This window comes from Diaphorina citri, unplaced genomic scaffold (genome assembly GCF_000475195.1).
Source record: "Diaphorina citri unplaced genomic scaffold, Diaci psyllid genome assembly version 1.1 scaffold760, whole genome shotgun sequence".
Taxonomy (NCBI): Eukaryota; Metazoa; Arthropoda; class Insecta; order Hemiptera; family Psyllidae; genus Diaphorina; species Diaphorina citri.
The window spans coordinates 41483-66460 of record NW_007378193.1 but is presented as its reverse complement, the minus strand read 5'-3'; the positions used below and the strand labels follow the sequence as shown (position 1 = coordinate 66460).

The window sequence follows — 24978 nt, the reverse complement described above, 5'->3', positions numbered from 1 at the left end:
ATGTTTACTATTACCGCTAGTAGGAGACGACGGAGAAGCTCTTCCACCCCGGTCAATCTGTCGCTGAGCAATCCGGAAGTACACAATGAATCTAAGGTAAGTCCAATGTTTTAATAAAAGGATTATTAGATAGTCAAAAAAACTTGGAAAGAAAGTGTGTTACAAACAGGAGAAAATTTACCAATATCAAATCAGCCGATTCTTATCAAATAGAATTATCTATGTTAATCCGATGAGAAGGTCACCAATTAGCAGAAAATGATGTAGATATCTATTTGTCTTTTGATTCCAGTCGCCCGAAAATAGTCATAAACCTCTAAGAAAAAGTTCCTCTCTGGTCGAATCGTCAAGTGAAGAAGAAGTAATGCGATCTACCAGCGCTGAGAAAATCGCCACGCGACTCCAGCAAGAAATCGAAAATCAAGCCCTGTTCTATCGGAAGCGGAAATCACGTTACATGGATTACTACAACAGCAATACCATTGATGATGTGGAAGAGCAAAGGAAGTTGCAGGAGAAAGTGCAACAGCAAACAGCGCCCGAGAATTACGTGGTTATGCCTCATCGGAAACGCAGACCTGGCTTCCACAACTCCCCCGCCCAGAATCCACCCTTCATACCGTTCTCACCTTCCTACATTGATGAAATTTCGTTTAGGTGAGTCACGACTGCGGCCTATTTAGGTATTTGACTTTGGGAATTTTCTTCAAGGGAATCATAATATTATTATGACAAATCATATGTAATGAACTTTGATAAGAGGTGCTTTTGTCTATAACCTCATAATGTCCAGTAGCATTCTAATAGAACGTTCCTTTCTCTTTCACAGGCATTATCGTAGTCCTCATTTGTTAAGTTCCTCAAATCCGCCTTACCTGATGGACAATCCATCTAAAACCCCACCTCACCCGGGTGTTCTCTTACCAAATTCCGTAGAAGAAATAGTCGTCAAGTACCGTCCACCCAGCGAAGAAGGCTCTCCTATTCAGCGGCCTGCTTCCCCTCGCTATGGTGGCATAGGCAACAATGATGCACCCTGGGGACCATGGTCCTTATGTCAGACGGGAGGGGACTCCTCTACTCCAGGTAAGTTGTTGGATTTAGATTTTTCCGACTAGAAAAGTTTGTACGTCGAATAAGCCGAGATAAGCTTAAGCTCGACCCCACCTGAAAGTAGAACTGATGTATTGATGAGAAGTGTACCTCCCTAAGAAAGAGGATATAAAAAGAGCATTTGAATAAGTTTGTTCTTTTTCATGTTTCAGGTAACTTGAACAGTTTATCCGGACCAGGAGGGGGTCACACGAACCATGAGCATGAAGACACAAACAGTACAAATGAAGATATGATCAGCAAGTCTAGTTGCACGACTAGTAACAACGTCGGTAGTGCCAGGGAATATCGCTGTACGTATTGTGGCAAACAGTTTGCTGATGCTTGGATGTAATCCCCTTACTAGCTTTCCCATCTTAGCTCACCGCAGTCCAGGCCAAGTTCCAGTAAATACGCCTATGTTATTAACTACAGTACCTAGATAGAGCACTACCATTACGATTCCACACAAGTTGTAATAATTATTGGATCTGAGAGTCCCAATACAGTAGATCACAGTTCCACAAGTTCTCTACGTACCTACATATAGGTATTGGATCTGTGACACCATCCAGTATAGCCATACAAACTCGCGCGTATACTCTCGACTCTCGACGCAATGAAAATGAAAGTGAATTAAAGAGAGACCTGGCGAGACCTTGGCAAAGCAAGTAGTGATGAAACTGAGTAGCAAGCAGCAAGCATCCTCCAACCAAGGTCAAGGTGAAACCTTCACTCGGTACTTCCTCTACCTCAGACCTAAGCAAAGGAAGTTGCAGGAGAAAGTGCAACAGCAAACAGCGCCCGAGAATTACGTGGTTATGCCTCATCGGAAACGCAGACCTGGCTTTCACAACTCCCCCGCCCAGAATCCACCCTTCATACCGTTCTCACCCTCCTACATTGATGAAATTTCGTTTAGGTGAGTCACGACTTGCGGCCTATTTAGGTGACTTTGGGAATTTTAGTGCTTGTACTTCAAGGGAATCATAATATTATTATGACAAATCATATGTAATGATAAGAGGTGCTTTTGTCTATAACCTCATAATGTCCAGTGCTCAGACCTACTGGAACGAGTAGGTACCACTTGCATTCTTCGCAGTGCCTCCGCTGAATCATGGAGGATTAATCAGTTTTATTTTCGACAGGGAAAATGGACGTTGATTATTGTTCAAGATTTATTAGCTCTCTGTATGTTCGTTCTCGATTATTCATAAGGAAATTGTTGAGTCTAGCAATGTTCTTATTCAAAATAACATTCAATTGTTTGCAAGAAAATTGGATCCGTAATTTTATAGCTGTTCTCGTCAATTCAGATCGTCGAATAGACATCGAAACTTGTAATTATGATATGTTTAGGTCATTGTACCTACACAAATAAATTATGTAGGTAGTTGGTAGGTACTCTTAAAATTGGTTCCTTGATTTAATCTTGAGAAACCCTCATGAAAAACTAACAACGTTCGAGCAAAGTCAAGAGAGGAACTAAAAGAAAGCAACTTGCTAAAGAAAACTCTCATTGAAGGAAACTTCGTGGCGTTAGGTCGCGGGTTTAATTCTCGCCCGGGGCGAATTTCATCCTATACAGTACAGATAAGTTTCGTTCTCGGAACGTCTGGTTTTTTCCCATCCTGTCGTCCATCTCTCTTTCGGAACGATAATACCTCTGTCGCCGTCCGTCGTTAAAGTTCCCCCTATATTATTTTTCTTATGGCTGCCTGGAATCTATATTAGTTATGCAATGTGCTTAACATAAAATTTATACGTGATAATTTCCGTCATACCTATAGGTAGGTACCTACCTAAATTAATTTGGGTACAATCTTCCCATTCATCTAACATTCTAACAGGTGCTAATTTTTTATGGTGTATGACTTCGGTTTTCCATATTTTCAAAGAAAATTCGTGAATAGGCAGGCTCATGGGTATTGATCAGAGTCACTCTTGAGTCGGGGCAATCTAACATTCTAACAGGTGCTAATTTTTTATGTGTATGACTTCGGTTTTCCATATTTTCAAAGAAAAGTCGTGAATAGGCAGGTACATGGGTATTCATCAGAGTCACTCTTGAGTCGGGTCACACATGCTACAATTTTTCTTACATTCAAATCTAATTTTATATCACTCAGTTTTCCCTATTTAACTGACAAGTCCTTCTAGGTACTTCACAAGTCCACAGGAACCTACTGTCTTCCTTTTCCTGTATATTGCGTATAGGTATGAACTATATGAAGGAAAAGGAAAGAGAAGTGGCACGGTCACGGTCAATAACAAAAGACAATAGGAACAAGTGCATATTTATAGAAGACATTGATCATTAGATTGTACACAAGATTGGAATGCATGCATCCTCTACATCTACAGTCATGGGACCATAGGCCACAGGTGAAGGCAACTGGTCAAGGATGAAATAACCAATGAATTAATCATACCTTACTGATGCATGTAAGGTGAAGATGATAGTATGGGTGATAGCAGTGTTTACCTGGAAGGAAACATCAGACATACTGGGTTGGCGAAAATTAATTTTATAATACAAAAGTCAGTAGATAAGTACGAATACTAGGTACCCTTCTCATTACCTATGTATTGTGAGGACTATAGAAAAATTGAATTAAAAATGCCGAAAAATCATGAAACTCTATTTCGTGTTAATGTAGGCGGCGCGGCGCTTCGAACTCTTGAAGTTCGCTCGCCTGATGAGTGTTGGAAGAAAGGGGAACGGTGGACGAAGTTTGTAAATATTTATAAAAAATACTAGCATTTTACACAATCTGTGTGGGAAATATGGCCCAAATGTCTTCATTACCTCAGATCTTACAATCTTATCCCTCACAGTTTGGTAATCCCATAGATACGACGCAACGTAAGTAGTATCCGGACTACGCTGTAAATATTACTGTTCACCATATTTACTTACTACTGTAGACTGTGCAGTCATTCTGTATGTACTCTCTCAAAGTAATTTCCGCTAGCCTTCAAGTTGAAAATTGGCCTTAGAATCTCATCGCTACCGGAGCCTTGTTCCTTGATAGTCACAACTCATGAGCACGGTACGCTTCCAAATTACGTCACTCATTTCTTTGTTTTTTCCTTTATTTCCCCGCATTTCCAATTACAAATGGAAATGGAATTGCGTTTCATTTGATTGCTGAGGGTCATGCTGTTGTTTTGTTTACAAGAAGCTAAAACACCTGATAGAGTTATCTTTAAACAGAAGCAATGGCCATAAAGTATACTTAGAGCCTGTAGAGTAGGTACCTGCGGGCTTTGCCCCGCAAACTGTACCACATCCAAAACCATTACGCATCTACCTACATATGTACCCAATTTGTTTGTTTTCTTTAGGATATGTGTGAAATTTGCTAAATACATGCTAAGTCTCCTCTAAGCTGGCCCACACCGGTATCAGCTCTGTACTAATCGTCTTAGCCAATAAAAAGAACCAGTCAATAAAAGATTGTTTTGTTAAAGTCGAATTGAGAAATTTGATGACAGCTCTAGATAAATCGATGTACGAGTAAAATCGGAAGGTGATTTTATTTACAAAAGATACTTGCTGAAGGTAGGCACCTATAAAATATTGTAGCCAATGTTAATGGAAAAAGGTCCAAATGTCTTTTTTTATATCAAAAGCTTGCCGCTTCAATATCCAACACTTTCTAAATTAATGGACGTATACCATCGTAAAAAATGTCAACAAGAAATATACGGAATAATTATTTCTAAAATAAAATAAATGACCCATTTTAACCAACTGAGCTACCTGAGTCCTTGTTTTCTTTTCATTAAAGTCCCTTCCTTGCTTGGCCATTTATTTAAATGGGATGTCCTCTGATAATGCCGTTTGCCGTTTAAATTCAATCCCCTTCCATTATTTCTTGCAATCTCTCCATAGTTTTCTATGCAAGGTCCACAGTTGAGAGGTTTCACTCAAAAAGGGCGCAAAGATGGATATTGAGTTTTGAGCTTTACTTGAAGTTTTTGATTTCCATGGGAAAATATTGGGAGGATATTCATAAGTACGGGGTCTTCTAGATGTCTCTTGATGAAACACAATTAGGTAATTTGAGAACTGATTGGACTGATTCTTAACACCATTCCGCATTAGAAAAGCTGTTTTAGGCTAAAAACACAATGGAGAAGAGAGCATAGCGCATAGAGCATCGAGCAGGTAGAGGGAAGCGCCGACTTCAAACCACATAGAACTGAAAGGAAAAAGTTCTATGCTCTTTGCTCTCGGCTCTCTTTTGAGCTCCTAGGTTAACAACGTAAATTACACTTGTCAACCTCTTGTAACAGTAGTGCTTACTAATTTATTAACTAATTATACAGCTCGAATAGGATTAAAGAGGCTCTTTACCTCAAAGTACCTACCTACCTACATAATTTTATTATTGTGGTCGAATTGTCGAACAATTTTGAGCTACTCCTACATAGACTACATACCTATTACTTAATTATGATTGGTGGTCAAATTCCTAATGTTGAGGACAAAATTTCATACTTCGGCTGGGATCGAACCCACGACCACATATTTACCCCCAAAAGAGCATCTTGACCACTCACCTAGGTCTGGTAGATATCAAGTTAGATGAGATAGGTATTAATGCTTTATTTAGAGACTGTCGAATCGTAACACTTCTTTACATCAACAGTTTTTGGGAGTTACCTACCTCTTTATCACCATTTTTAGTCCTCTAATTCTATAAACTGTCACTCCGATTACTTTTACAACTATTATACGATTTAGTTTACCTTGGTTTAAAGATAAAAATAAAACATTTACCTACGACTTTGTAAGGGAAAAGAAACCCGAAATCTACAAAATCTACTCACTAAAAACCAACAGAAAAGTGCATTTCAGACGCATAAATATGGCTGGGCATTTCTCGTTTAGGAAGGTACGTACCTAAAAATATTATTTTGGTAGGTACGCACTCTCATGTCCGATGTTTACTATTACCGCTGTGCCCTGTTCATGTTTGCCTTCACCGGATCATTTTTTCAGCGAAAAAGATTCTTTTGGTTCTCCACCGTCCTACTTTAGCCCTGTCTGAAAATCTTCTGACAAATGGCTAGTGTAGCAAAAGATGTCAGAAAAAAATCCGATTATAAATCAAGATTTTTGCCCATCTCTGTTCCTGAGTGATACCTGATACCTACCAAAGCTTATCATTGGATTTAGAGACAGACCCACCTATAATCATAACAAAACCGTCTAAAATTTCATATGGTAATAGTTATCTTTTAGAAAGCGTTTTGTTTAAAAATAATTTGTTTAGAAATTTCTCCCATTTCTTGTGCTCATAATTATTAATGTGTATTATCAGTAATGTTAGCACACAGTAGTGATACGGGCAGCAGTAGTTAAAATAGTGGAACCAGCTGTCAATGTTAATGTCATCAGGAAACTCCATGGAGAAATTCTCAAAGAAATGCTTAATTGATGTGCATCCTTTTTGCCAATAAAAAGAACCAGTCAATAAAAGATTGTTTTGTTAAAGTCGAATTGAGAAATTTGATGACAGCTCTAGATAAATCGATGTACGTGTAAAATCGGAAGGTGATTTTACTTACAAAAGATACTTGCTGAAGGTAGGCACCTATAAAATTGTAGCCAATGTTAATGGAAAAAGGTCCAAATGTCTTTTTTTATATCAAAAGCTTGCCCAGGAAACTCCATGGAGAAATTCTCAAAGAAATGCTTAATTGATGTGCATCCTTTTTGCCAATAAAAAGAACCAGTCAATAAAAGATTATTTTGTTAAAGTCGAATTGAGAAATTTGATGACAGCCCTAGATAAATCGATATACCTACGAGTAAAATCGGAAGGTGATTTTATTTACAAAAGATACTTGCTGAAGGTGGCCACCTATAAAATTGTAGCCAATGTTAATGGAAAAAGGTCCGAATTTCTTTTTTATATGTATATCAAAAGCTTGCCGCTTCAATATCCAACACTTTCTAAATTAATGGACGTAGGTATACCATCGTACTTATTGTTTGAGCGAAATCAGTACTGGACACAGCCCGTGTTCTATAACTCTGCTTGATTTCTAGAACGTCCTATTCCTATTAAATATATTGTAGCAATCTGTGGGACAATGGACTAGATCCCAATGGACTCTTCGTGTGTAGTGACTTTAAAACGCATATTCCGCGGTCTGTTAGGTAGTCAGTGGATTTTCCAAATAAAATCATCCCTCCCTAGACAGATAACTATGTTACTGCGGGGCCCCTAAATGACCGAGACTCCACGAGTCACAGGTGCTGCGGGGGTGGCTTATATGCCAGTGTGAACCGCAGTCAGCCATCGTAAATACTCGGATCCCTAACGAAAGAAATATTTTTTTTTCATCATTTGCCTTGTCACATTTTTGGTAAAGTAGGTAAAGTGAGAAGTTGAGAAACTGTCAACACACAAGGATGATGTGAATAGGTATTATGAAAGAAATTAGAAAGTGCACCTACCTGACACCTACCAAAGCTTATCATTGGATTTAGAGACAGACCCACCTAATCATAACAAAACCGTCTAAAATTTCATATGGTAATATATTTAGAAAAATTGAATTAAAAATGCCGAAAAATCATGAAACTCTATTTCGTGTTAATGTAGGCGGCGCGGCGCTTCGAACTCTTGAAGTTCGCTCGCCTGATGAGTGTTGGAAGAAAGGGGAACGGTGGACGAAGTTTGTAAATATTTATAAAAAATACTAGCATTTTACACAATCTGTGTGGGAAATATGGCCCAAATGTCTTCATTACCTCAGATCTTACAATCTTATCCCTCACAGTTTGGTAATCCCATAGATACGACGCAACGTAAGTAGTATCCGGACTACGCTGTAAATATTACTGTTCACCATATTTACTTACTACTGTAGACTGTGCAGTCATTCTGTATGTACTCTCTCAAAGTAATTTCCGCTAGCCTTCAAGTTGAAAATTGGCCTTAGAATCTCATCGCTACCGGAGCCTTGTTCCTTGATAGTCACAACTCATGAGCACGATACGCTTCCAAATTACGTCACTCATTTCTTTGTTTTTTCCTTTATTTCCCCGCATTTCCCATTACAAATGGAAATGGAATTGCGTTTCATTTGATTGCTGAGGGTCATGCTGTTGTTTTGTTTACAAGAAGCTAAAACACCTGATAGAGTTATCTTTAAACAGAAGCAATGGCCATAAAGTATAAATAGAGCCTGTAGAGTAGGTACCTGCGGGCTTTGCCCCGCAAACTGTACCACATTTATCACCTCCAAAACCATTACGCATCTACCTATGTATCCAATTTGTTTGTTTTCCCTAGGATATGTGTGAAATTTGCTAAATACATGTTTAGTCTCCTCTAAGCTGGCCCACACCGGTATCAGCTCTGTACTAATCGTTTTTCTTTGTCTGTTTCAGATGTATAATGTCAGTCTGTGATAAAAACTCACCGGGTCACCTGACCTTGAAGTACAAGCTACACCACCCCAGCCTCGCTGATGAAGTGAGGCAATGGTTCGACTCTGAGAACTGTACAGATATTTCCATGATCTGCGAGCGAGGCGAAATCTTACACGCTCACCGATTGGTGCTGGCCTCGGCTAGTCCACTGATCAAGAGGCTCCTAGAGGAGGCCAGATTTCCTTTGGGCAGTCCAGTCTACATTCAGTTCCCCGATATCAAAGTGTTCCACATGAAAACGATTTTGCACTTCTTATACACGGGTCAAGCGTCGGTTCCGGTAAGTCTAATTTAACTTTAGCGACTTCCCTCCGTGTTACCTCCGTGAAAAGATTCTAATGACTCAATCTCTTTGAAAAATGCCAAGACAGGACCAAAAATTCCTTGAACCACATTACTATATGTAGGTATAAACCTCCCAAACTGAACAAGGTCATTCATTTCGTTAACGGCCAAAAAAATCGTTAACTGCCAATAGAAATTAAATTCTGTGATTACCTTAACCATTGGACCCTCAAACCGGGCCAAATTGACGAACAAAGCTCCGTTACCCTGGCAAGGTAAAATAATGAGATTCAAACGGGGAAAATCTCCAAGGCAAACCGGGAAGCGAAACAGGTCTCCATCTATCCTGTTTAGGCTTTCCCAGATGACATGTAGCCTTGTCACCTGATAGAATGACAGGTAATCTGCCTTACTACATTGATATATGTACCGACATAATAATAAATAGAGAACATAGTGTGATCCATGAAACACTCGAGAAAAAAGAACCCGAGAAAATAAACTTGCCATTTTTGTTCCCCCTGATTCTTTGTGGAATTTTTGTAAGTAAATTTTGGACGTGTTGTGATAAGCAGAAGCTCCATCTATCCTGTTTAGGCTTTCCCAGATGACATGTAGCCTTGTCACCTGATAGAATGACAGGTAATCTGCCTTACTACATTGATATTTGTACCGACATAATAATAAATAGAGAACATAGTGTGATCCATGAAACACTCGAGAAAAACGAACCCGAGAAAATAAACTTGCCATTTTTGTTCCCCCTGATTCTTTGTGGAATTTTTGTAGGTAAATTTTGGACGTGTTGTGATAACCAGAAGACAAAATTAACTTTAACATGGACTTATAAACCCCGGGGTTCTTAGGGCCAAATTTTGGCCAAGAGATCAGAGATTGTTGGGCTGCGGCACTTGTTTACGACTCACGCATCGCATACCTATCCTGCGTGAAAGGAACCTATAACCATCCGTCGGGGTTTTGGATATTGGGCTTGAATTTCAGCTGTTTTTTGAATCCGAGTTTTCCCACAGATGCCTTAGGCCTTAGGTAACTAAGGCAATTTCATCTTTTGTTAGTAAAAATAATCATCATCAGCGCGGCACTTGTTTACGACTCACGCATCGCATACCTATCCTGCGTGAAAGGAACCTATAACCATCCGTCGGGGTTTTGGATATTGGGCTCGAATTTCTGCTGTTTTTGAATCCGAGTTTTCCCTCAGATGCCTTAGGCCTTAGGTAACTAAGGCAATTTCATCTTTTGTTAGTAAAAATAATCATCATCAGTATCATCATCTTCAATTATGCTGATGCTTGGATGTAATCCCCTTACTAGCTTTCCCATCTTAGCTCACCGCAGTCCAGGCCAAGTTCCAGTAAATACGCCTATGTTAGTAACTACAGTACCTAGATAGAGCACTACCATTACGATTCCGCACAAGTTGTAATATTGGATCTGAGAGTCCCAATACAGTAGATCACAGTTCCACAAGTTCTCTACGTACCTACATTTAGGTATTGGATCTGTGACACCATCCAGTATAGCCATACAAACTCGCGCGTATGTGGTAATGCATCCTGCTAAGAGCTAGAGCTAGAGAGAGGGCTGCCTCTTGCATTTTATTGTATTTGGTGATATGGCGTCTCCACTATAGCCCTTACATGGATTCATTCAACTGGATTAGCACAGGAAACATCATTGTGATATAACATAAGGATGCAGAGGTAGAAGTTGCTTTGAACTCTCCTCTCGCTTCTTACTTCGCTCTGGTTGGCACTCTCTCTCTCACTCCATTCTCCATTTCTTCATGTCTGTTATGAGAACTCGAACTGGAGACTGGAGCAGACATTTCTTTCGTTATTGTGTAGGTATTCTCTATCAAAAAAAAAAAAAAATCCCGCATTTAAAAGTATTGCGTATTTCAATGTAACAGAAAAATGTAAAAGCTTTAAAGTTTAATCTCATACATTTATTTTGATAAAATTGTGTAGAATAGCAATAAAACATTATTTATTTTCTCTCTAACGTCGATTCCGAATTTATCACTCGCTTTACTATACCTTCTTACATACCTATCTAGATACCACCTTCTAGTATCTATCTATATAAATACAAGTACTTGTAGTCTATAAGTACACATTAGCTCTGTGCTAGCTGTGTCAATGAAAAGCTTTCCCGAGCTCTCAAGTTTTCAAGGTGATTGTCAAGATATCGGGTGCTAGCAAGTCTATTTCCATTGATAAACTAGTAATTATATCTACTTTCATACTATCAGTATTTTTACTTACAATTAGCTCTGTGCTAGCTGTGTCAATGAAAAGCTTTCCCGAGCTCTCAAGTTTTCAAGGTGATTGTCAAGATATCGGGTGCTAGCAAGACTATTTCCATTGATAAACTAGTAATTATATCTACTTTCATACTATCAGTATTTTTACTTACCGGTATTAGTAATGAATATGTAACACGTATGAGAAGCAAAAACATTGTGAGCAATGGCCTCCACAGTAAATGGGAAGAGAGAACAAGAGAGCGAAAGAATCAAGGAGTCAAGATAAGATAACAATTTTATTATCATTATTAGTGTTGATATTTTTGCTTTCTATTGCACTATGTTTAGGGAACCTATGCAAAATAATGCGAAAATATTGGACTTGGTTCAAATTTTCCAAATCGGGAAATGAGTGAAAATTTCATGAAAATCAGACCAATTTTGGGATCATTTAGGATTACCAAGATGAGCAGTCGAACCAAGAAAGATTTAATCTATAGGAGGTAATTGGTAATAAAATTACTGTCAGTATTGCACTATGTTTAGGGAACCTATGCAAAATAATGCGAAAATATTGGACTTGGTTCAAATTTTCCAAATCGGGAAATGAGTGAAAAATTTCATGAAAATCAGACCAATTTTGGGATCATTTAGGATTACCAAGATGAGCAATCGAACCAAGAAAGATTTCATCTATAGGAGGTAATTGGTAATAAAATTACTGTCAAGAGATTTTTGTGATCATTTCGTTAACGGCCAAAAAAATCGTTAACTGCCAATAGAAATTAAATTCTGTGATTACCTTAACCATTGGACCCTCAAACCGGGCAAAATTGACGAACAAAGCTCCGTTACCCTGGCAAGGTAAAATAATGAGATTCAAACGGGGAAAATCTCCAAGGCGCTTATTTATTGGCGTATCTGATCCTTTGAAACTTGATTACTTTCTTTGGGGATCCAGAGGTTCAAGGATTTGTCAGTCATGGAATCCTTTGTTCGCGCTATAGGGAGAGCGTAGCACTTCGCATTGGCACTTTGAAAGAATACGGTGTAGGCATCCGCATTTACCTACTTTTTCCCTATGAAGTGACGGGTACCTTCATATTTCACAATAGGAAGTTATCCAAGCATTGTAGCTGTAGTGAGTAGTGACAATCACCCACTCTACTACAGTACAGTCGAATCTATTCTCGTCCCGACTTATCTTGCTGGGCTTTCGTAACAAATCGGCGTTCGGCCTTGTAGTAAGCGTTATCAGTAGAAACAGAAACCCATTGATCAAACGTTTCCCTTCCAATTGATTCACACTCCGTTTTGTAATCGAGCCAGAATTTAGGTCACTGTTGCGTGCGTTTCTAGTTATTTAGGACACTGGATCGTTTTCCATTGAGTGTTCTGAGATTTACTCACGCGTTTTCGTCAATTGAATCAATTTCATCCTAAATGAATTTGATGAGTCAATTAGCACGTTTTCAAGTAGTACATAAGTACGAGTACGTACCTTTCCTATCTTTAATAGAGCTAACTTACTAATCCAAGTAGAATAATAGTATTTTACTGTAATACCCCACCCAATTTAACCGCTACGTTCCGTTGAGTACCAAGATATCCTTATGAAAACCCCTGCTCAGAAAGTCTGTAGGAAATCCATCAGGAATTACCCAAGTTACCTACACGCGGTCAAAATTAGAAATATCAGACTGATGAGTCAATTAGCACGTTTTCAAGTAGTACATAAGTACGAGTACGTACCTTTCCTATCTTTAATAGAGCTAACTTACTAATCCAAATAGAATAATAGTATTTTACTGTAATATCCCACCCAATTTAACCGCTACGTTCCGTTGAGTACCAAGATATCCTTATGAAAACCCCTGCTCAGAAAGTCTGTAGGAAATCCATCAGGAATTACCCAAGTTACCTACACGCGGTCGAAATTAGAAATATCAAATAGTAAAATAATTACGTGTAATCTCCATTTCTTCATGTCTGTTATGAGAACTCGAACTGGAGACTGGAGCAGACATTTCTTTCGTTATTGTGTAGGTATTCTCTATCTACATATATCTATTGCATAATCTTCTTTCACAGTATTATCTTCTATTATGTCTTCCAATTCCTCTTCCACATGAGAGGGCCCTTTCGTTCTCTGTGGTAACTTGGTTGATCTTTTAGGTATCCTGTATTGCGGTTGGGACTTGGGACATTATGAGATTGACTTTAGCGTTTATGTTTCTGGTCTTATTTATTGGCGTATCTGATCCTTTGAAACTTGATTACTTTCTTTGGGGATCCAGAGGTTCAAGGATTTGTCAGTCATGGAATCCTCTGTTCGCGCTATAGGGAGAGCGTAGCACTTCGCATTGGCACTTTGAAAGAATACGGTGTAGGCATCCGCAATTCCGCATTTACCTACTTTTTCCCTATAACGACACCGAAGCGAATACAATAGTCCGTCCACTATACCTTTTATTATTAGTAATAATAAAGGAAGGACGGACTAAAAAGGAAGAAATTCAGTAGTTCCTAGATAATGTAAGATCGTCACATTTCTTTTGTTCCTGTCAAAGAAAGGAATCTAGGGATAATAGAAAGGAAACCAGTTTCACCGGGCTGAAAAGTAGGAAATTCGTACGCGGAAAAGTCCCTCCCCGCGAACCCTGTATTGTGTCCCGGTCCTTTCTCCTTTTTTGTTTGTTTGCGAATGAGAAACACAATAAGATGAAAATGGGGTTAAAATTTTAGTTTCAAAAATAGCACACCAGCAAGACACGTAACGCATTAGGGTTGATTGTAAAAAAAAAAAAAAAATCCCGCATTTAAAAGTATTGCGTATTTCAATGTAACAGAAAAATGTAAAAGCTTTAAAGTTTAATCCCATACATTTATTTTGATAAAATTGTATAGAATAGCAATAGAACATTATTTATTTTCTCTCTAACATCGATTCCGAATTTATCACCCGCTTTACTATACCTACTTACCTACCTATCTAGATACCACCTTCTAGTATCTATCTATATAAATACAAGTACTTGTAGTCTATAAGTACACATTAGCTCTGTGCTAGCTGTGTCAATGAAAAGCTTTCCCGAGCTCTCAAGTTTTCAAGGTGATTGTCAAGATATCGGGTGCTAGCAAGTCTATTTCCATTGATAAACTAGTAATTATATCTACTTTCATACTATCAGTATTTTTACTTACAGGTATTAGTAATGAATATGTAACACGTATGAGAAGCAAAAACATTGTGAGCAATGGCCTCCACAGTAAATGGGAAGAGAGAACAAGAGAGCGAAAGAATCAAGGAGTCAAGATAAGATAACAATTTTATTATCATTATTAGTGTTGATATTTTTGCTTTCTATTGCACTATGTTTAGGGAACCTATGCAAAATAATGCGAAAATATTGGACTTGGTTCAAATTTTCCAAATCGGGAAATGAGTGAAAATTTCATGAAAATCAGACCAATTTTGGGATCATTTAGGATTACCAAGATGAGCAGTCGAACCAAGAAAGATTTAATCTATAGGAGGTAATTGGTAATAAAATTACTGTCAGGAGATTTTTGTGATCATTTCGTTAACGGCCAAAAAAATCGTTAACTGCCAATAGAAATTAAATTCTGTGATTACCTTAACCATTGGACCCTCAAACCGGGCCAAATTGACGAACAAAGCTCCGTTACCCTGGCAAGGTAAAATAATGAGATTCAAACGGGGAAAATCTCCAGGGCGACCCGGGAAGCGAAACAGGTCTCCATCTATCCTGTTTAGGCTTTCCCAGATGACATGTAGCCTTGTCACCTGATAGAATGACAGGTAATCTGCCTTACTACATTGATATATGTACCGACATAATAATAAATAGAGAACATAGTGTGATCCATGAAACACTCGAGAAAAAAGAACCCGAGAAAATAAACTTGCCATTTTTGTTCCCCCTGATTCTTTGTGGAATTTTTGTAAGTAAATTTTGGACGTGTTGTGATAAGCAGAAGCCAAAATTAACTTTAACATGGACTTATAAACCCCGGGGTTCTTAGGGCCAAATTTTGGCCAAGAGATCAGAGATTGTTGGGCTGCGGCACTTGTTTACGACTCACGCATCGCATACCTATCCTGCGTGAAAGGAACCTATAACCATCCGTCGGGGTTTTGGATATTGGGCTTGAATTTCAGCTGTTTTTTGAATCCGAGTTTTCCCACAGATGCCTTAGGCCTTAGGTAACTAAGGCAATTTCATCTTTTGTTAGTAAAAATAATCATCATCAGCATCATCATCTTCAATTATGCTGATGCTTGGATGTAATCCCCTTACTAGCTTTCCCATCTTAGCTCACCGCAGTCCAGGCCAAGTTCCAGTAAATACGCCTATGTTAGTAACTACAGTACCTAGATAGAGCACTACCATTACGATTCCGCACAAGTTGTAATATTGGATCTGAGAGTCCCAATACAGTAGATCACAGTTCCACAAGTTCTCTACGTACCTACATTTAGGTATTGGATCTGTGACACCATCCAGTATAGCCATACAAACTCGCGCGTATACTCTCGACGCAATGAAAATGAAAGTGAATTAAAGAGAGACCTGGCGAGACCTTGGCAAAGCAAGTAGTGATGAAACTGAGTAGCAAGCAGCAAGCATCCTCCAACCAAGGTCAAGGTGAAACCTTCACTCGGTACTTCCTCTACCTCAGACCTACTGGAACGAGTAGGTACCACTTGCATTCTTCGCAGTGCCTCCGCTGAATCATGGAGGATTAATCAGTTTTATTTTCGATCAGGGAAAATGGACGTTGATTATTGTTCAAGATTTAGAGAACGTCTTTAGCTCTCTGTATGTTCGTTCTCGATTATTCATAAGGAAATTGTTGAGTCTAGCAATGTTCTTATTCAAAATAACATTCAATTGTTCGCAAGAAAATTGGATCCGTAATTTTATAGCTGTTCTCATCAATTCAGATCGTCGAATAGACATCGAAACTTGTAATTTTGATATGTTTAGGTCATTGTACCTACACAAATAAATGTAGGTAGTTGGTACTCTTAAAATTGGTTCCTTGATTTAATCTTGAGAAACCCTCATGGAAAAACTAACAACGTTCGAGCAAAGTCAAGAGAGGAACTAAAAGAAACCAACTTGCTAAAGAAAACTCTCATTGAAGGAAACTTTGTGGCGTTAGGTCGCGGGTTTAATTCTCGCCCGGGGCGAATTTCATCCTATACAGTACAGATAAGGTTCGTTCTCGGAACGTCTGGTTTTTTCCCATCCTGTCGTCCATCTCTCTTTCGGAACGATAATACCTACCTCTGTCGCCGTCCGTCGTTACAGTTCCCCCTATATTATTTTTCTTATGGCTGCCTGGAATCTATATTAGTTATGCAATGTGCTTAACATGAAATTTATACGTGATAATTTCCGTCATACCTATAGGTACCTACCTAAATTAATTTAGGTACAATCTTCCCATTCATCTAACATTCTAACAGGTGCTAATTTTTTATGTGTATGACTTCGGTTTTCCATATTTTCAAAGAAAAGTCGTGAATAGGCAGGTACATGGGTATTCATCAGAGTCACTCTTGAGTCGGGTCACACATGCTACAATTTTTCTTACATTCAAATCTAATTTTATATCACTCAGTTTTCCCTATTTAACTGACAAGTCCTTCTAGGTACTTCACAAGTCCACAGGAACCTACTGTCTTCCTTTTCCTGTATATTGCGTATAGGTATGAACTATATGAAGGAAAAGGAAAGAGAAGTGGCACGGTCACGGTCAATAACAAAAGACAATAGGAACAAGTGCATATTTATAGAAGACATTGATCATTAGATTGTACACAAGATTGGAATGCATGCATCCTCTACATCTACAGTCATGGGACCATAGGCCACAGGTGAAGGCAACTGGTCAAGGATGAAATAACCAATGAATTAATCATACCTTACTGATGCATGTAAGGTGAAGATGATAGTATGGGTGATAGCAGTGTTTACCTGGAAGGAAACATCAGACATACTGGGTTGGCGAAAATTAATTTTATAATACAAAAGTCAGTAGATAAGTACGAATACTAGGTACCCTTCTCATTACCTATGTATTGTGAGGACTATAGAAAAATTGAATTAAAAATGCCGAAAAATCATGAAACTCTATTTCGTGTTAATGTAGGCGGCGCGGCGCTTCGAACTCTTGAAGTTCGCTCGCCTGATGAGTGTTGGAAGAAAGGGGAACGGTGGACGAAGTTTGTAAATATTTATAAAAAATACTAGCATTTTACACAATCTGTGTGGGAAATATGGCCCAAATGTCTTCATTACCTCAGATCTTACAATCTTATCCCTCACAGTTTGGTAATCCCATAGATACGACGCAACGTAGGTAGTATCCGGACTACGCTGTAAATATTACTGTTCACCATATTTACTTACTTACTACTGTAGACTGTGGAGTCATTCTGTATGTACTCTCTCAAAGTAATTTCCGCTAGCCTTCAAGTTGAAAATTGGCCTTAGAATCTCATCGCTACCGGAGCCTTGTTCCTTGATAGTCACAACTCATGAGCACGATACGCTTCCAAATTACGTCACTCATTTCTTTGTTTTTTCCTTTATTTCCCCGCATTTCCCATTACAAATGGAAATGGAATTGCGTTTCATTTGATTGCTGAGGGTCATGCTGTTGTTTTGTTTACAAGAAGCTAAAACACCTGATAGAGTTATCTTTAAACAGAAGCAATGGCCATAAAGTATAAATAGAGCCTGTAGAGTAGGTACCTGCGGGCTTTGCCCCGCAAACTGTACCACATTTATCACCTCCAAAACCATTACGCATCTACCTATGTATCCAATTTGTTTGTTTTCCCTAGGATATGTGTGAAATTTGCTAAATACATGTTTAGTCTCCTCTAAGCTGGCCCACACCGGTATCAGCTCTGTACTAATCGTTTTTCTTTGTCTGTTTCAGATGTATAATGTCAGTCTGTGATAAAAACTCACCGGGTCACCTGACCTTGAAGTACAAGCTACACCACCCCAGCCTCGCTGATGAAGTGAGGCAATGGTTCGACTCTGAGAACTGTACAGATATTTCCATGATCTGCGAGCGAGGCGAAATCTTACACGCTCACCGATTGGTGCTGGCCTCGGCTAGTCCACTGATCAAGAGGCTCCTAGAGGAGGCCAGATTTCCTTTGGGCAGTCCAGTCTACATTCAGTTCCCCGATATCAAAGTGTTCCACATGAAAACGATTTTGCACTTCTTATACACGGGTCAAGCGTCGGTTCCGGTAAGTCTAATTTAACTTTAGCGACTTCCCTCCGTGTTACCTCCGTGAAAAGATTCTAATGACTCAATCTCTTTGAAAAATGCCAAGACAGGACCAAAAATTCCTTGAACCACATTACTGTATGTATGTAGGTATAAACCCCTTAAACTGAACAAGGTCACTGAAATCGTGCGACAGCATAATATGAAGGCATTGTATTAATAACGCCTTGCTTTTCAAAGAAAGAAAAGAAGTTCTATTGTTAGCATTGTTACAACCACGTATTTGTCTGATTATGTTGTGATCAATAATCAAGATTGATCCAACTCTTTGATTATGTATTGAAATTCAACACAAGGTCTCCCCTCTGTCTCTCAAACGACTCGAACCTAATATAAAAGCAACAGCACACGTGTCACAAGCTTGTTTACATGAAATTATAAAAGGAACTTGTGAAATCGGCTCACCTTACATTGACAGACTCGAATACATTCGATCTCCATTATCTAGGCCAAGGTTCCTAGAGCCTGGTGCCTAGTGGTGAAGATGTCACTATAGTATTATCTAACCTGATGCGAGTGAACTTGGCCCACTTTCCCACTTTAGAGAACGCACTCTTGTGAAATTGCCAAAGTTTAACTGCTCGCCTTGGACTTTCCTCACTCTTATTTTGACCTCTGAAGTTTTTGAAGTCCCATGGGTGGAATATGACACCTGAACTGCTTTGAAGAAATGTCCAAATCAGATTATCAGATAACCTCTGGTCTAGTCTAACGTTATTTAATAATGTTGGTCCATTTTTGATCTTCTAAAAATTTTTACGTGCGCAGACACCAAAATACACTTCACCTGAGCAGGCCCACAAGTCAACGCTTTTATCAATGATAGCTGCAAATTTCAAATCTACCTATTCTAAAAAGATTCCTCATTGTTGTGATTTCAGCCCAACGAAATGAACGACCTTGTTGATTTATTCGATCTACTGGAGATCAACTCGGAGCTATGGGGTCCTCCCAAGCCTTGCGAAATGTTGGTCCATTTTTGATCTTCTAAAAATTTTTACGTGCGCAGACACCAAAATACACTTCACCTGAGCAGGCCCACAAGTCAACGCTCTTATCAATGATAGCTGCAAATTTCAAATCTACCTTTCTAAAAAGATTCCTCATTGTTGTGATTTCAGCCCAACGAAATGAACGACCTCGTTGATTTATTCGATCTACTGGAGATCAACTCGGAGCTATGGGGTCCTCCCAAGCCTTGCGAGAAAAACACTTCACGTCAAAAGTGTGGGATTTGTCAGATCCCAAAAGTTTAGAGCCCTGATCAATCCTTGCTTCTTGAGATTTTTTTTTACTTTCTATTTTTAACTATAATGTCTTGACGTTTTAGGGCAGGTCCCGACGTCGACAGCCAATAAAATTTCGATATTTTCTTCTACTAAATTCATAAGCTGTTAATCTATGTAGGTACCTAAGTACTGCATACAAGCATACCTACATAGGTAGTACTTTTTTTCTTTTTTTTTTATATATCTATTCTCCCACTGTTCATTTAAGTCGGGCGGCGCGGCGCTTCGAACTCTTGACGTTCGCGCCGGCGCGCTTGATCCAAAGAAGCCAGAATTGATCTCGCTCCCTGCAGTAGCTTACCAATAGAATTGTACAGAATTGAGTTTTAAATTGTAATATTGTAAAGTATAAACAAATGATTTATAACATTTAAGATTTTAGCCCCACCCCCTCCCGTTATTTCTCATGTTGGTCAATCTCATCACATCATGCTGTCCAAGTGCTAGTTCTAGTTCTAGTGCTAGTGCTAGTAGTTATTTGCATGCTGTCCTAGTGGTTATAACACATTGCCTTCAAGTTCAGGAGGTACCTACGGGTCCGGATGAAAAAGTATTGTTTGATCTCAAATGGTCAGTTTCACTTCCCTCTCTTTTCTACTCCAATCCATTTTTACGTATGTATGTCAGTCAGTTGATTGGCTCTCACTCTCTCTTCTCCTAAAACTAAAATATTATCTATCAATGTCGGGTGGGATGAGAATAAAATGTGGGTGATTACAACGATGAAACTTTATACTATCTTCAGGTTCATTTTCATTTCGTTTCTAAATTGACTCTGTCCTTTCGATATCGCCTTGAGTTTGCTGTATATTTTTATATTCTAGGATCTAAATAGGTAGGTACTAGGAGAAATAAATAGTGTTATACTACCTATTTTGTGGGTTTTAATTTAGTCTTGCTATCCTTTTTTTACATTTAAAAAATGATCCTTTACCTAAGAAATTGAAGGCCAGTATTAATCTTTATTTCTAGAATCTAAAATTTATATTAAATTGTTATAAATTTCCATCTTCTTTTACCTACATTAAAAATGGTATAAATTTTAAATTTAATCAATAATGAACTCTTTTATTTTCTTTTTTTCTCTCTTTTAATTTCAGAGTAAGGTTGTTAAAGTGTGGAAATTGAACCAGATTCCTACCTACCTCCGAACTTTTGTCCTAAGACTCTGGTTCGGTTCTTACCATGGACAATAATAATATTATTAAACGTCCTGGTAGATAGTAGATAGTTACCTACTCTTATGGTGGTTAACTCGATACCCTCCTTTGGAAAATTAATTTATTGTTTCTTCAGTATTGTTGGCAAAGTAGGTACCCAAGTGGTCCATTCCGCGAAAGATTTTTCACTTTAGACTGTCTTGTACCTACACCGCACTTCTAGGGGGGAAAAGGGCATTACATGTTTTGAAAAGTGCGAAGTTGATGCTTTGTAACAAATCCAACTTGGTAAGCTAACCTGAGTTACCTAGGTAGGTACTACGATACCTATATCAAAAGTCGTAGATTTTCATACGAAAATAAGTAGGTAGGTACCGAGATTTCAAAGAATACCTACCTTGCTACCTACGAGCAGCAGGTAGCACCTGCCGATTCAACAGCCTTGGCTTTCTTTATTACGCCGTAAAACTCATCCATTGTAACGCAACACGCAGTACACATGTGAGTTGCCGCGTAGTATGTTTGTTTATCTTTGAAAGTTTCCGGCTGCGGGTTTCCGGTGTAACGCAACACGCAGTACACATGTGAGTTGCCGCGTAGTATGTTTGTTTATCTTTGAAAGTTTCCGGCTGCGGGTTTCCGGTGAATCTGAATTTCCCATTCCCTTTCCGCCCACTTCTGATTTCTTGAATCTTGATTGATTATTGCTTGATTCTTGGTCTTTTTATCAGGAGTGAGCTCATTTTTACTCTACTTTTCTCTAGAAATAAGTGCAATGAAGTCATGTTGAAGTGTTTTCTACGAATCTAATGTGTTTGCTATTGAAGCGAATCTAACTGATCTAACAAATACTCTAGTTTTCATATCTCATTTTCATTTCGTTTCTAAATTGACTCTGTCCTTTCGATATCGCCTTGAGTTTGCTGTATATTTTTATATTCTAGGATCTAAATAGATAGATACTAGGAGAAATAAATAGTGTTATGCTACCTATTTTGTGGGTTTTAATTTAGTCTTGCTATCCTTTTTTTACATTTAAAAAATGATCCTTTACCTAAGAAATTGAAGGCCAGTATTAATTTTTATTTCTAGAATCTAAAATTTATATTAAATTGTTATAAATTTCCATCTTCTTTTACCTACATTAAAAATGGTATAAATTTTAAATTTAATCAATAATGAACTCTTTTATTTTCTTTTTTTTTCTCTGTTTTAATTTCAGAGTAAGGTTGTTAAAGTGTGGAAATTGAACCGGATTCCTACCTACCTTCGAACTTTTGTCCTAAGACTCTGGTTCGGTTCTTACCATGGACAATAATAATTTATTATTAATACGTCCTGGTAGATAGTTACCTACCTACTCTTATGGTGGTTAACTCGATACCCTCCTTTGGAAAATTTATTGTATCTTCAGTATTGTTGGCAATCTACTTTTCTCTAGAAATAAGTGCAATGAAGTCATGTTGAAGTGTTTTCTACGAATCTAATGTGTTTGCTATTGAAGCGAATCTAACAAATACTCTAGTGAAGTCCCAGTGCCCTGTGTTATTTGTCTTGTTTCTTCATCCTATTAGGTACATGGGTATCGTGAGAACTGTCCTGGATGGGTTCTGGAATCCAAATATCTGGCTCCCACCCAACATTACATGGTCTGATCTGGAACCCAATGATAAAATCCAATATGCAGATCACCGGCATTTGTTTTATCCTCTACCGATGGCTTTGGGGATGTTGTTGCTCAGATTTTTCCTAGAAAAGTAAGTGCTTTATTTCTAGGTTATTTCCATGTTATGCAATGTAGGTATGTAACATTACTATTATTTTCCTTGTCAGACAAACTTTGAAACCTTGTCTAAAATACCCTGAGTGTGCCCCTCTGCTCATCAGGAATCATGTCCAAGGCCTACAAGATCTCAAGATTATCTGTCAACTCTAGAAAACATTTCACTCTTTTCCTGATTTTGAAAATAGTTTATTGCTTGTCTGTTTTTACTGATTGATGCCTTGAGGAGTGAGAGGACTTATCAGGAATGCCCCAGATTAACCATAGATGAAAGATATCTATCACAAGTAACTCATATGCTTTTTAAATATATAGGTATTGTCAAACAGACCTTGAGTGTAGCAGTTTTGTATCTACATACTCTCCTTACATATTGTGTCATGTTTCAGGTATTGGTTTGCACCCATTGGTGCTTCAGTAGGAATAAAGAATATTAAAAAGAAGGCAGCTCCTTACAATGAAGTCTTGTCTACCGCATACTCAAAAAGCTCCAAATGGAAGCACAAAGACATCACTGCTTTAGCTAAACAACTAGACTGGACCGAGCGTCAAGTCTTTCCTGATTTTGAAAATAGTTTATTGCTTGTCTGTTTTTACTGATTGATGCCTTGAGGAGTGAGAGGACTTATCAGGAATGCCCCAGGTTAACCATAGATGAAAGATATCTATCACAAGTAACTCATATGCTTTTTAAATGTATAGGTATTGTCAAACAGACCTTGAGTGTAGCAGTTTTGTATCTACATACTCTCCTTACATATTGTGTCATGTTTCAGGTATTGGTTGTCACGTTGGTCGATGCAAAGTAAAGCCCAGAAAATGTTCAATTTACTATTAACCGTAGTTTTTTCTTTCAAATTGCCTCATTTTATTGACCCGGGTGTTCTCTTACCAAATTCCGTAGAAGAAATAGTCGTCAAGTACCGTCCACCCAGCGAAGAAGGCTCTCCTATTCAGCGGCCCGCTTCCCCTCGCTATGGCGGCATAGGCAACAATGATGCACCCTGGGGACCATGGTCCTTATGTCAGACGGGAGGGGACTCCTCTACTCCGGGTAAGTTGTTGGATTTAGATTTTTCCGACTAGAAAAGTTTGTACCTACGTCGAATAAGTCGAGATAAGATTAAGCTCGACCCCACCTGAAAATGGAACTGATGTATTGATGAGAAGTGTACCTCCCTAAGAAAGAGGATATAAAAAGAGCATTTGAATAAGTTTGTTCTTTTTCATGTTTCAGGTAACTTGAACAGTTTATCCGGACCAGGAGGGGGTCACACGAACCATGAGCATGAAGACACAAACAGTACAAATGAAGATATGATCAGCAAGTCGAGTTGCACGACTAGTAACAACGTCGGTAGTGCCAGGGAATATCGCTGTACGTATTGTGGCAAACAGTTCGGCATGAGTTGGAACTTGAAGACTCACCTTCGCGTTCACACGGGAGAGAAACCATTTGCCTGTCGTCTCTGTGTAGCAATGTTCAAACAGAAAGCTCATCTCCTCAAGCACCTCTGCTCTGTCCACCGCAATGTCATCTCTTCTGTGAACGATGATGGGAATAGTAGTCACTTCAATTGCTGCTTCTGTTCAATGACGTTTGAATCCTTACAGGACCTGATTCGTCATTTATCAGGACCTCACAATAATCTGCTACTCAGTAAAAACCTCAGTGCTGAGCCAGAATGACATTGGCTTCATGTCATGTGCTTCCAAGCTGTCCAAATAAAGCTGATCTTCTTGGTTTTAACATGTTGACCCCCTACCTTGCTACTCAGTAAAAACCTCAGTGCTGAGCCAGAATGACATTGGCTTCATGTCATGTGCTTCCAAGCTGTCCGAATAAAGCTGATCTTCTTGGTTTTAACATGTTGACCCCCTACCATTATGACTTACAAATCAAAGTATAGGTATCCGATTGAAATAATTTTTGATCTCAAACTTTCAGTGCGTCATCTTTTCTTCTTGTAGTTTGTAGGTATCAGTGTATCACTGCTACTCAGTAAAAACCTCAGTGCTGAGCCAGAATGACATTGGCTTCATGTCATGTGCTTCCAAGCTGTCCGAATAAAGCTGATCTTTTTGGTTTTAACATGTTGACCCCCTACCGTTATGACTTACAAATCAAAGTATAGGCACCCGATTGAATTAATTTTTGATCTCAAACTTTCAGTGCGTCATCTTTTCTTCTTCTAGTTTGTAGGTATCACGTAGGTATTTACACATCCATCTCATTCTGACCGGAGTTTTTGGTAACCAAGTGATTGTTAACTTATTGAAGGAAGATGGAAGGGGTTGAC

At 38.6% G+C, this 24978-nt stretch overlaps 1 protein-coding gene across 1 annotated transcript; it reads left to right on the top strand.

Moving 5' to 3' along the window:
• LOC103511868 (transcription factor Ken-like) lies at positions 1-24398 on the top strand. Its single transcript, XM_026825491.1, has 5 exons — positions 1-96; positions 293-657; positions 830-912; positions 23559-23732; positions 23916-24398. Exons 1-5 carry the CDS (start codon positions 1-3, stop codon positions 24365-24367), a joined length of 1170 nt encoding a protein of 389 aa, XP_026681292.1. The 3' UTR covers positions 24368-24398.
• Positions 24399-24978: the final 580 nt, after the last annotated feature.

Excerpts from the sequence above, each read along its gene's own strand:
- LOC103511868 (XM_026825491.1), top strand. The coding sequence starts at position 1 with ATGTTTACTATTACCGCTAGTAGGAGACGACGGAGAAGCTCTTCCACC. Across the intron at positions 913-23,558 it reads TAAAACCCCACCTCACCCGG|GTGTTCTCTTACCAAATTCC; the intron begins GTGTTCTCTTAC and ends TTATTGACCCGG. Across the intron at positions 23,733-23,915 it reads AGGGGACTCCTCTACTCCGG|GTAACTTGAACAGTTTATCC; the intron begins GTAAGTTGTTGG and ends TTCATGTTTCAG.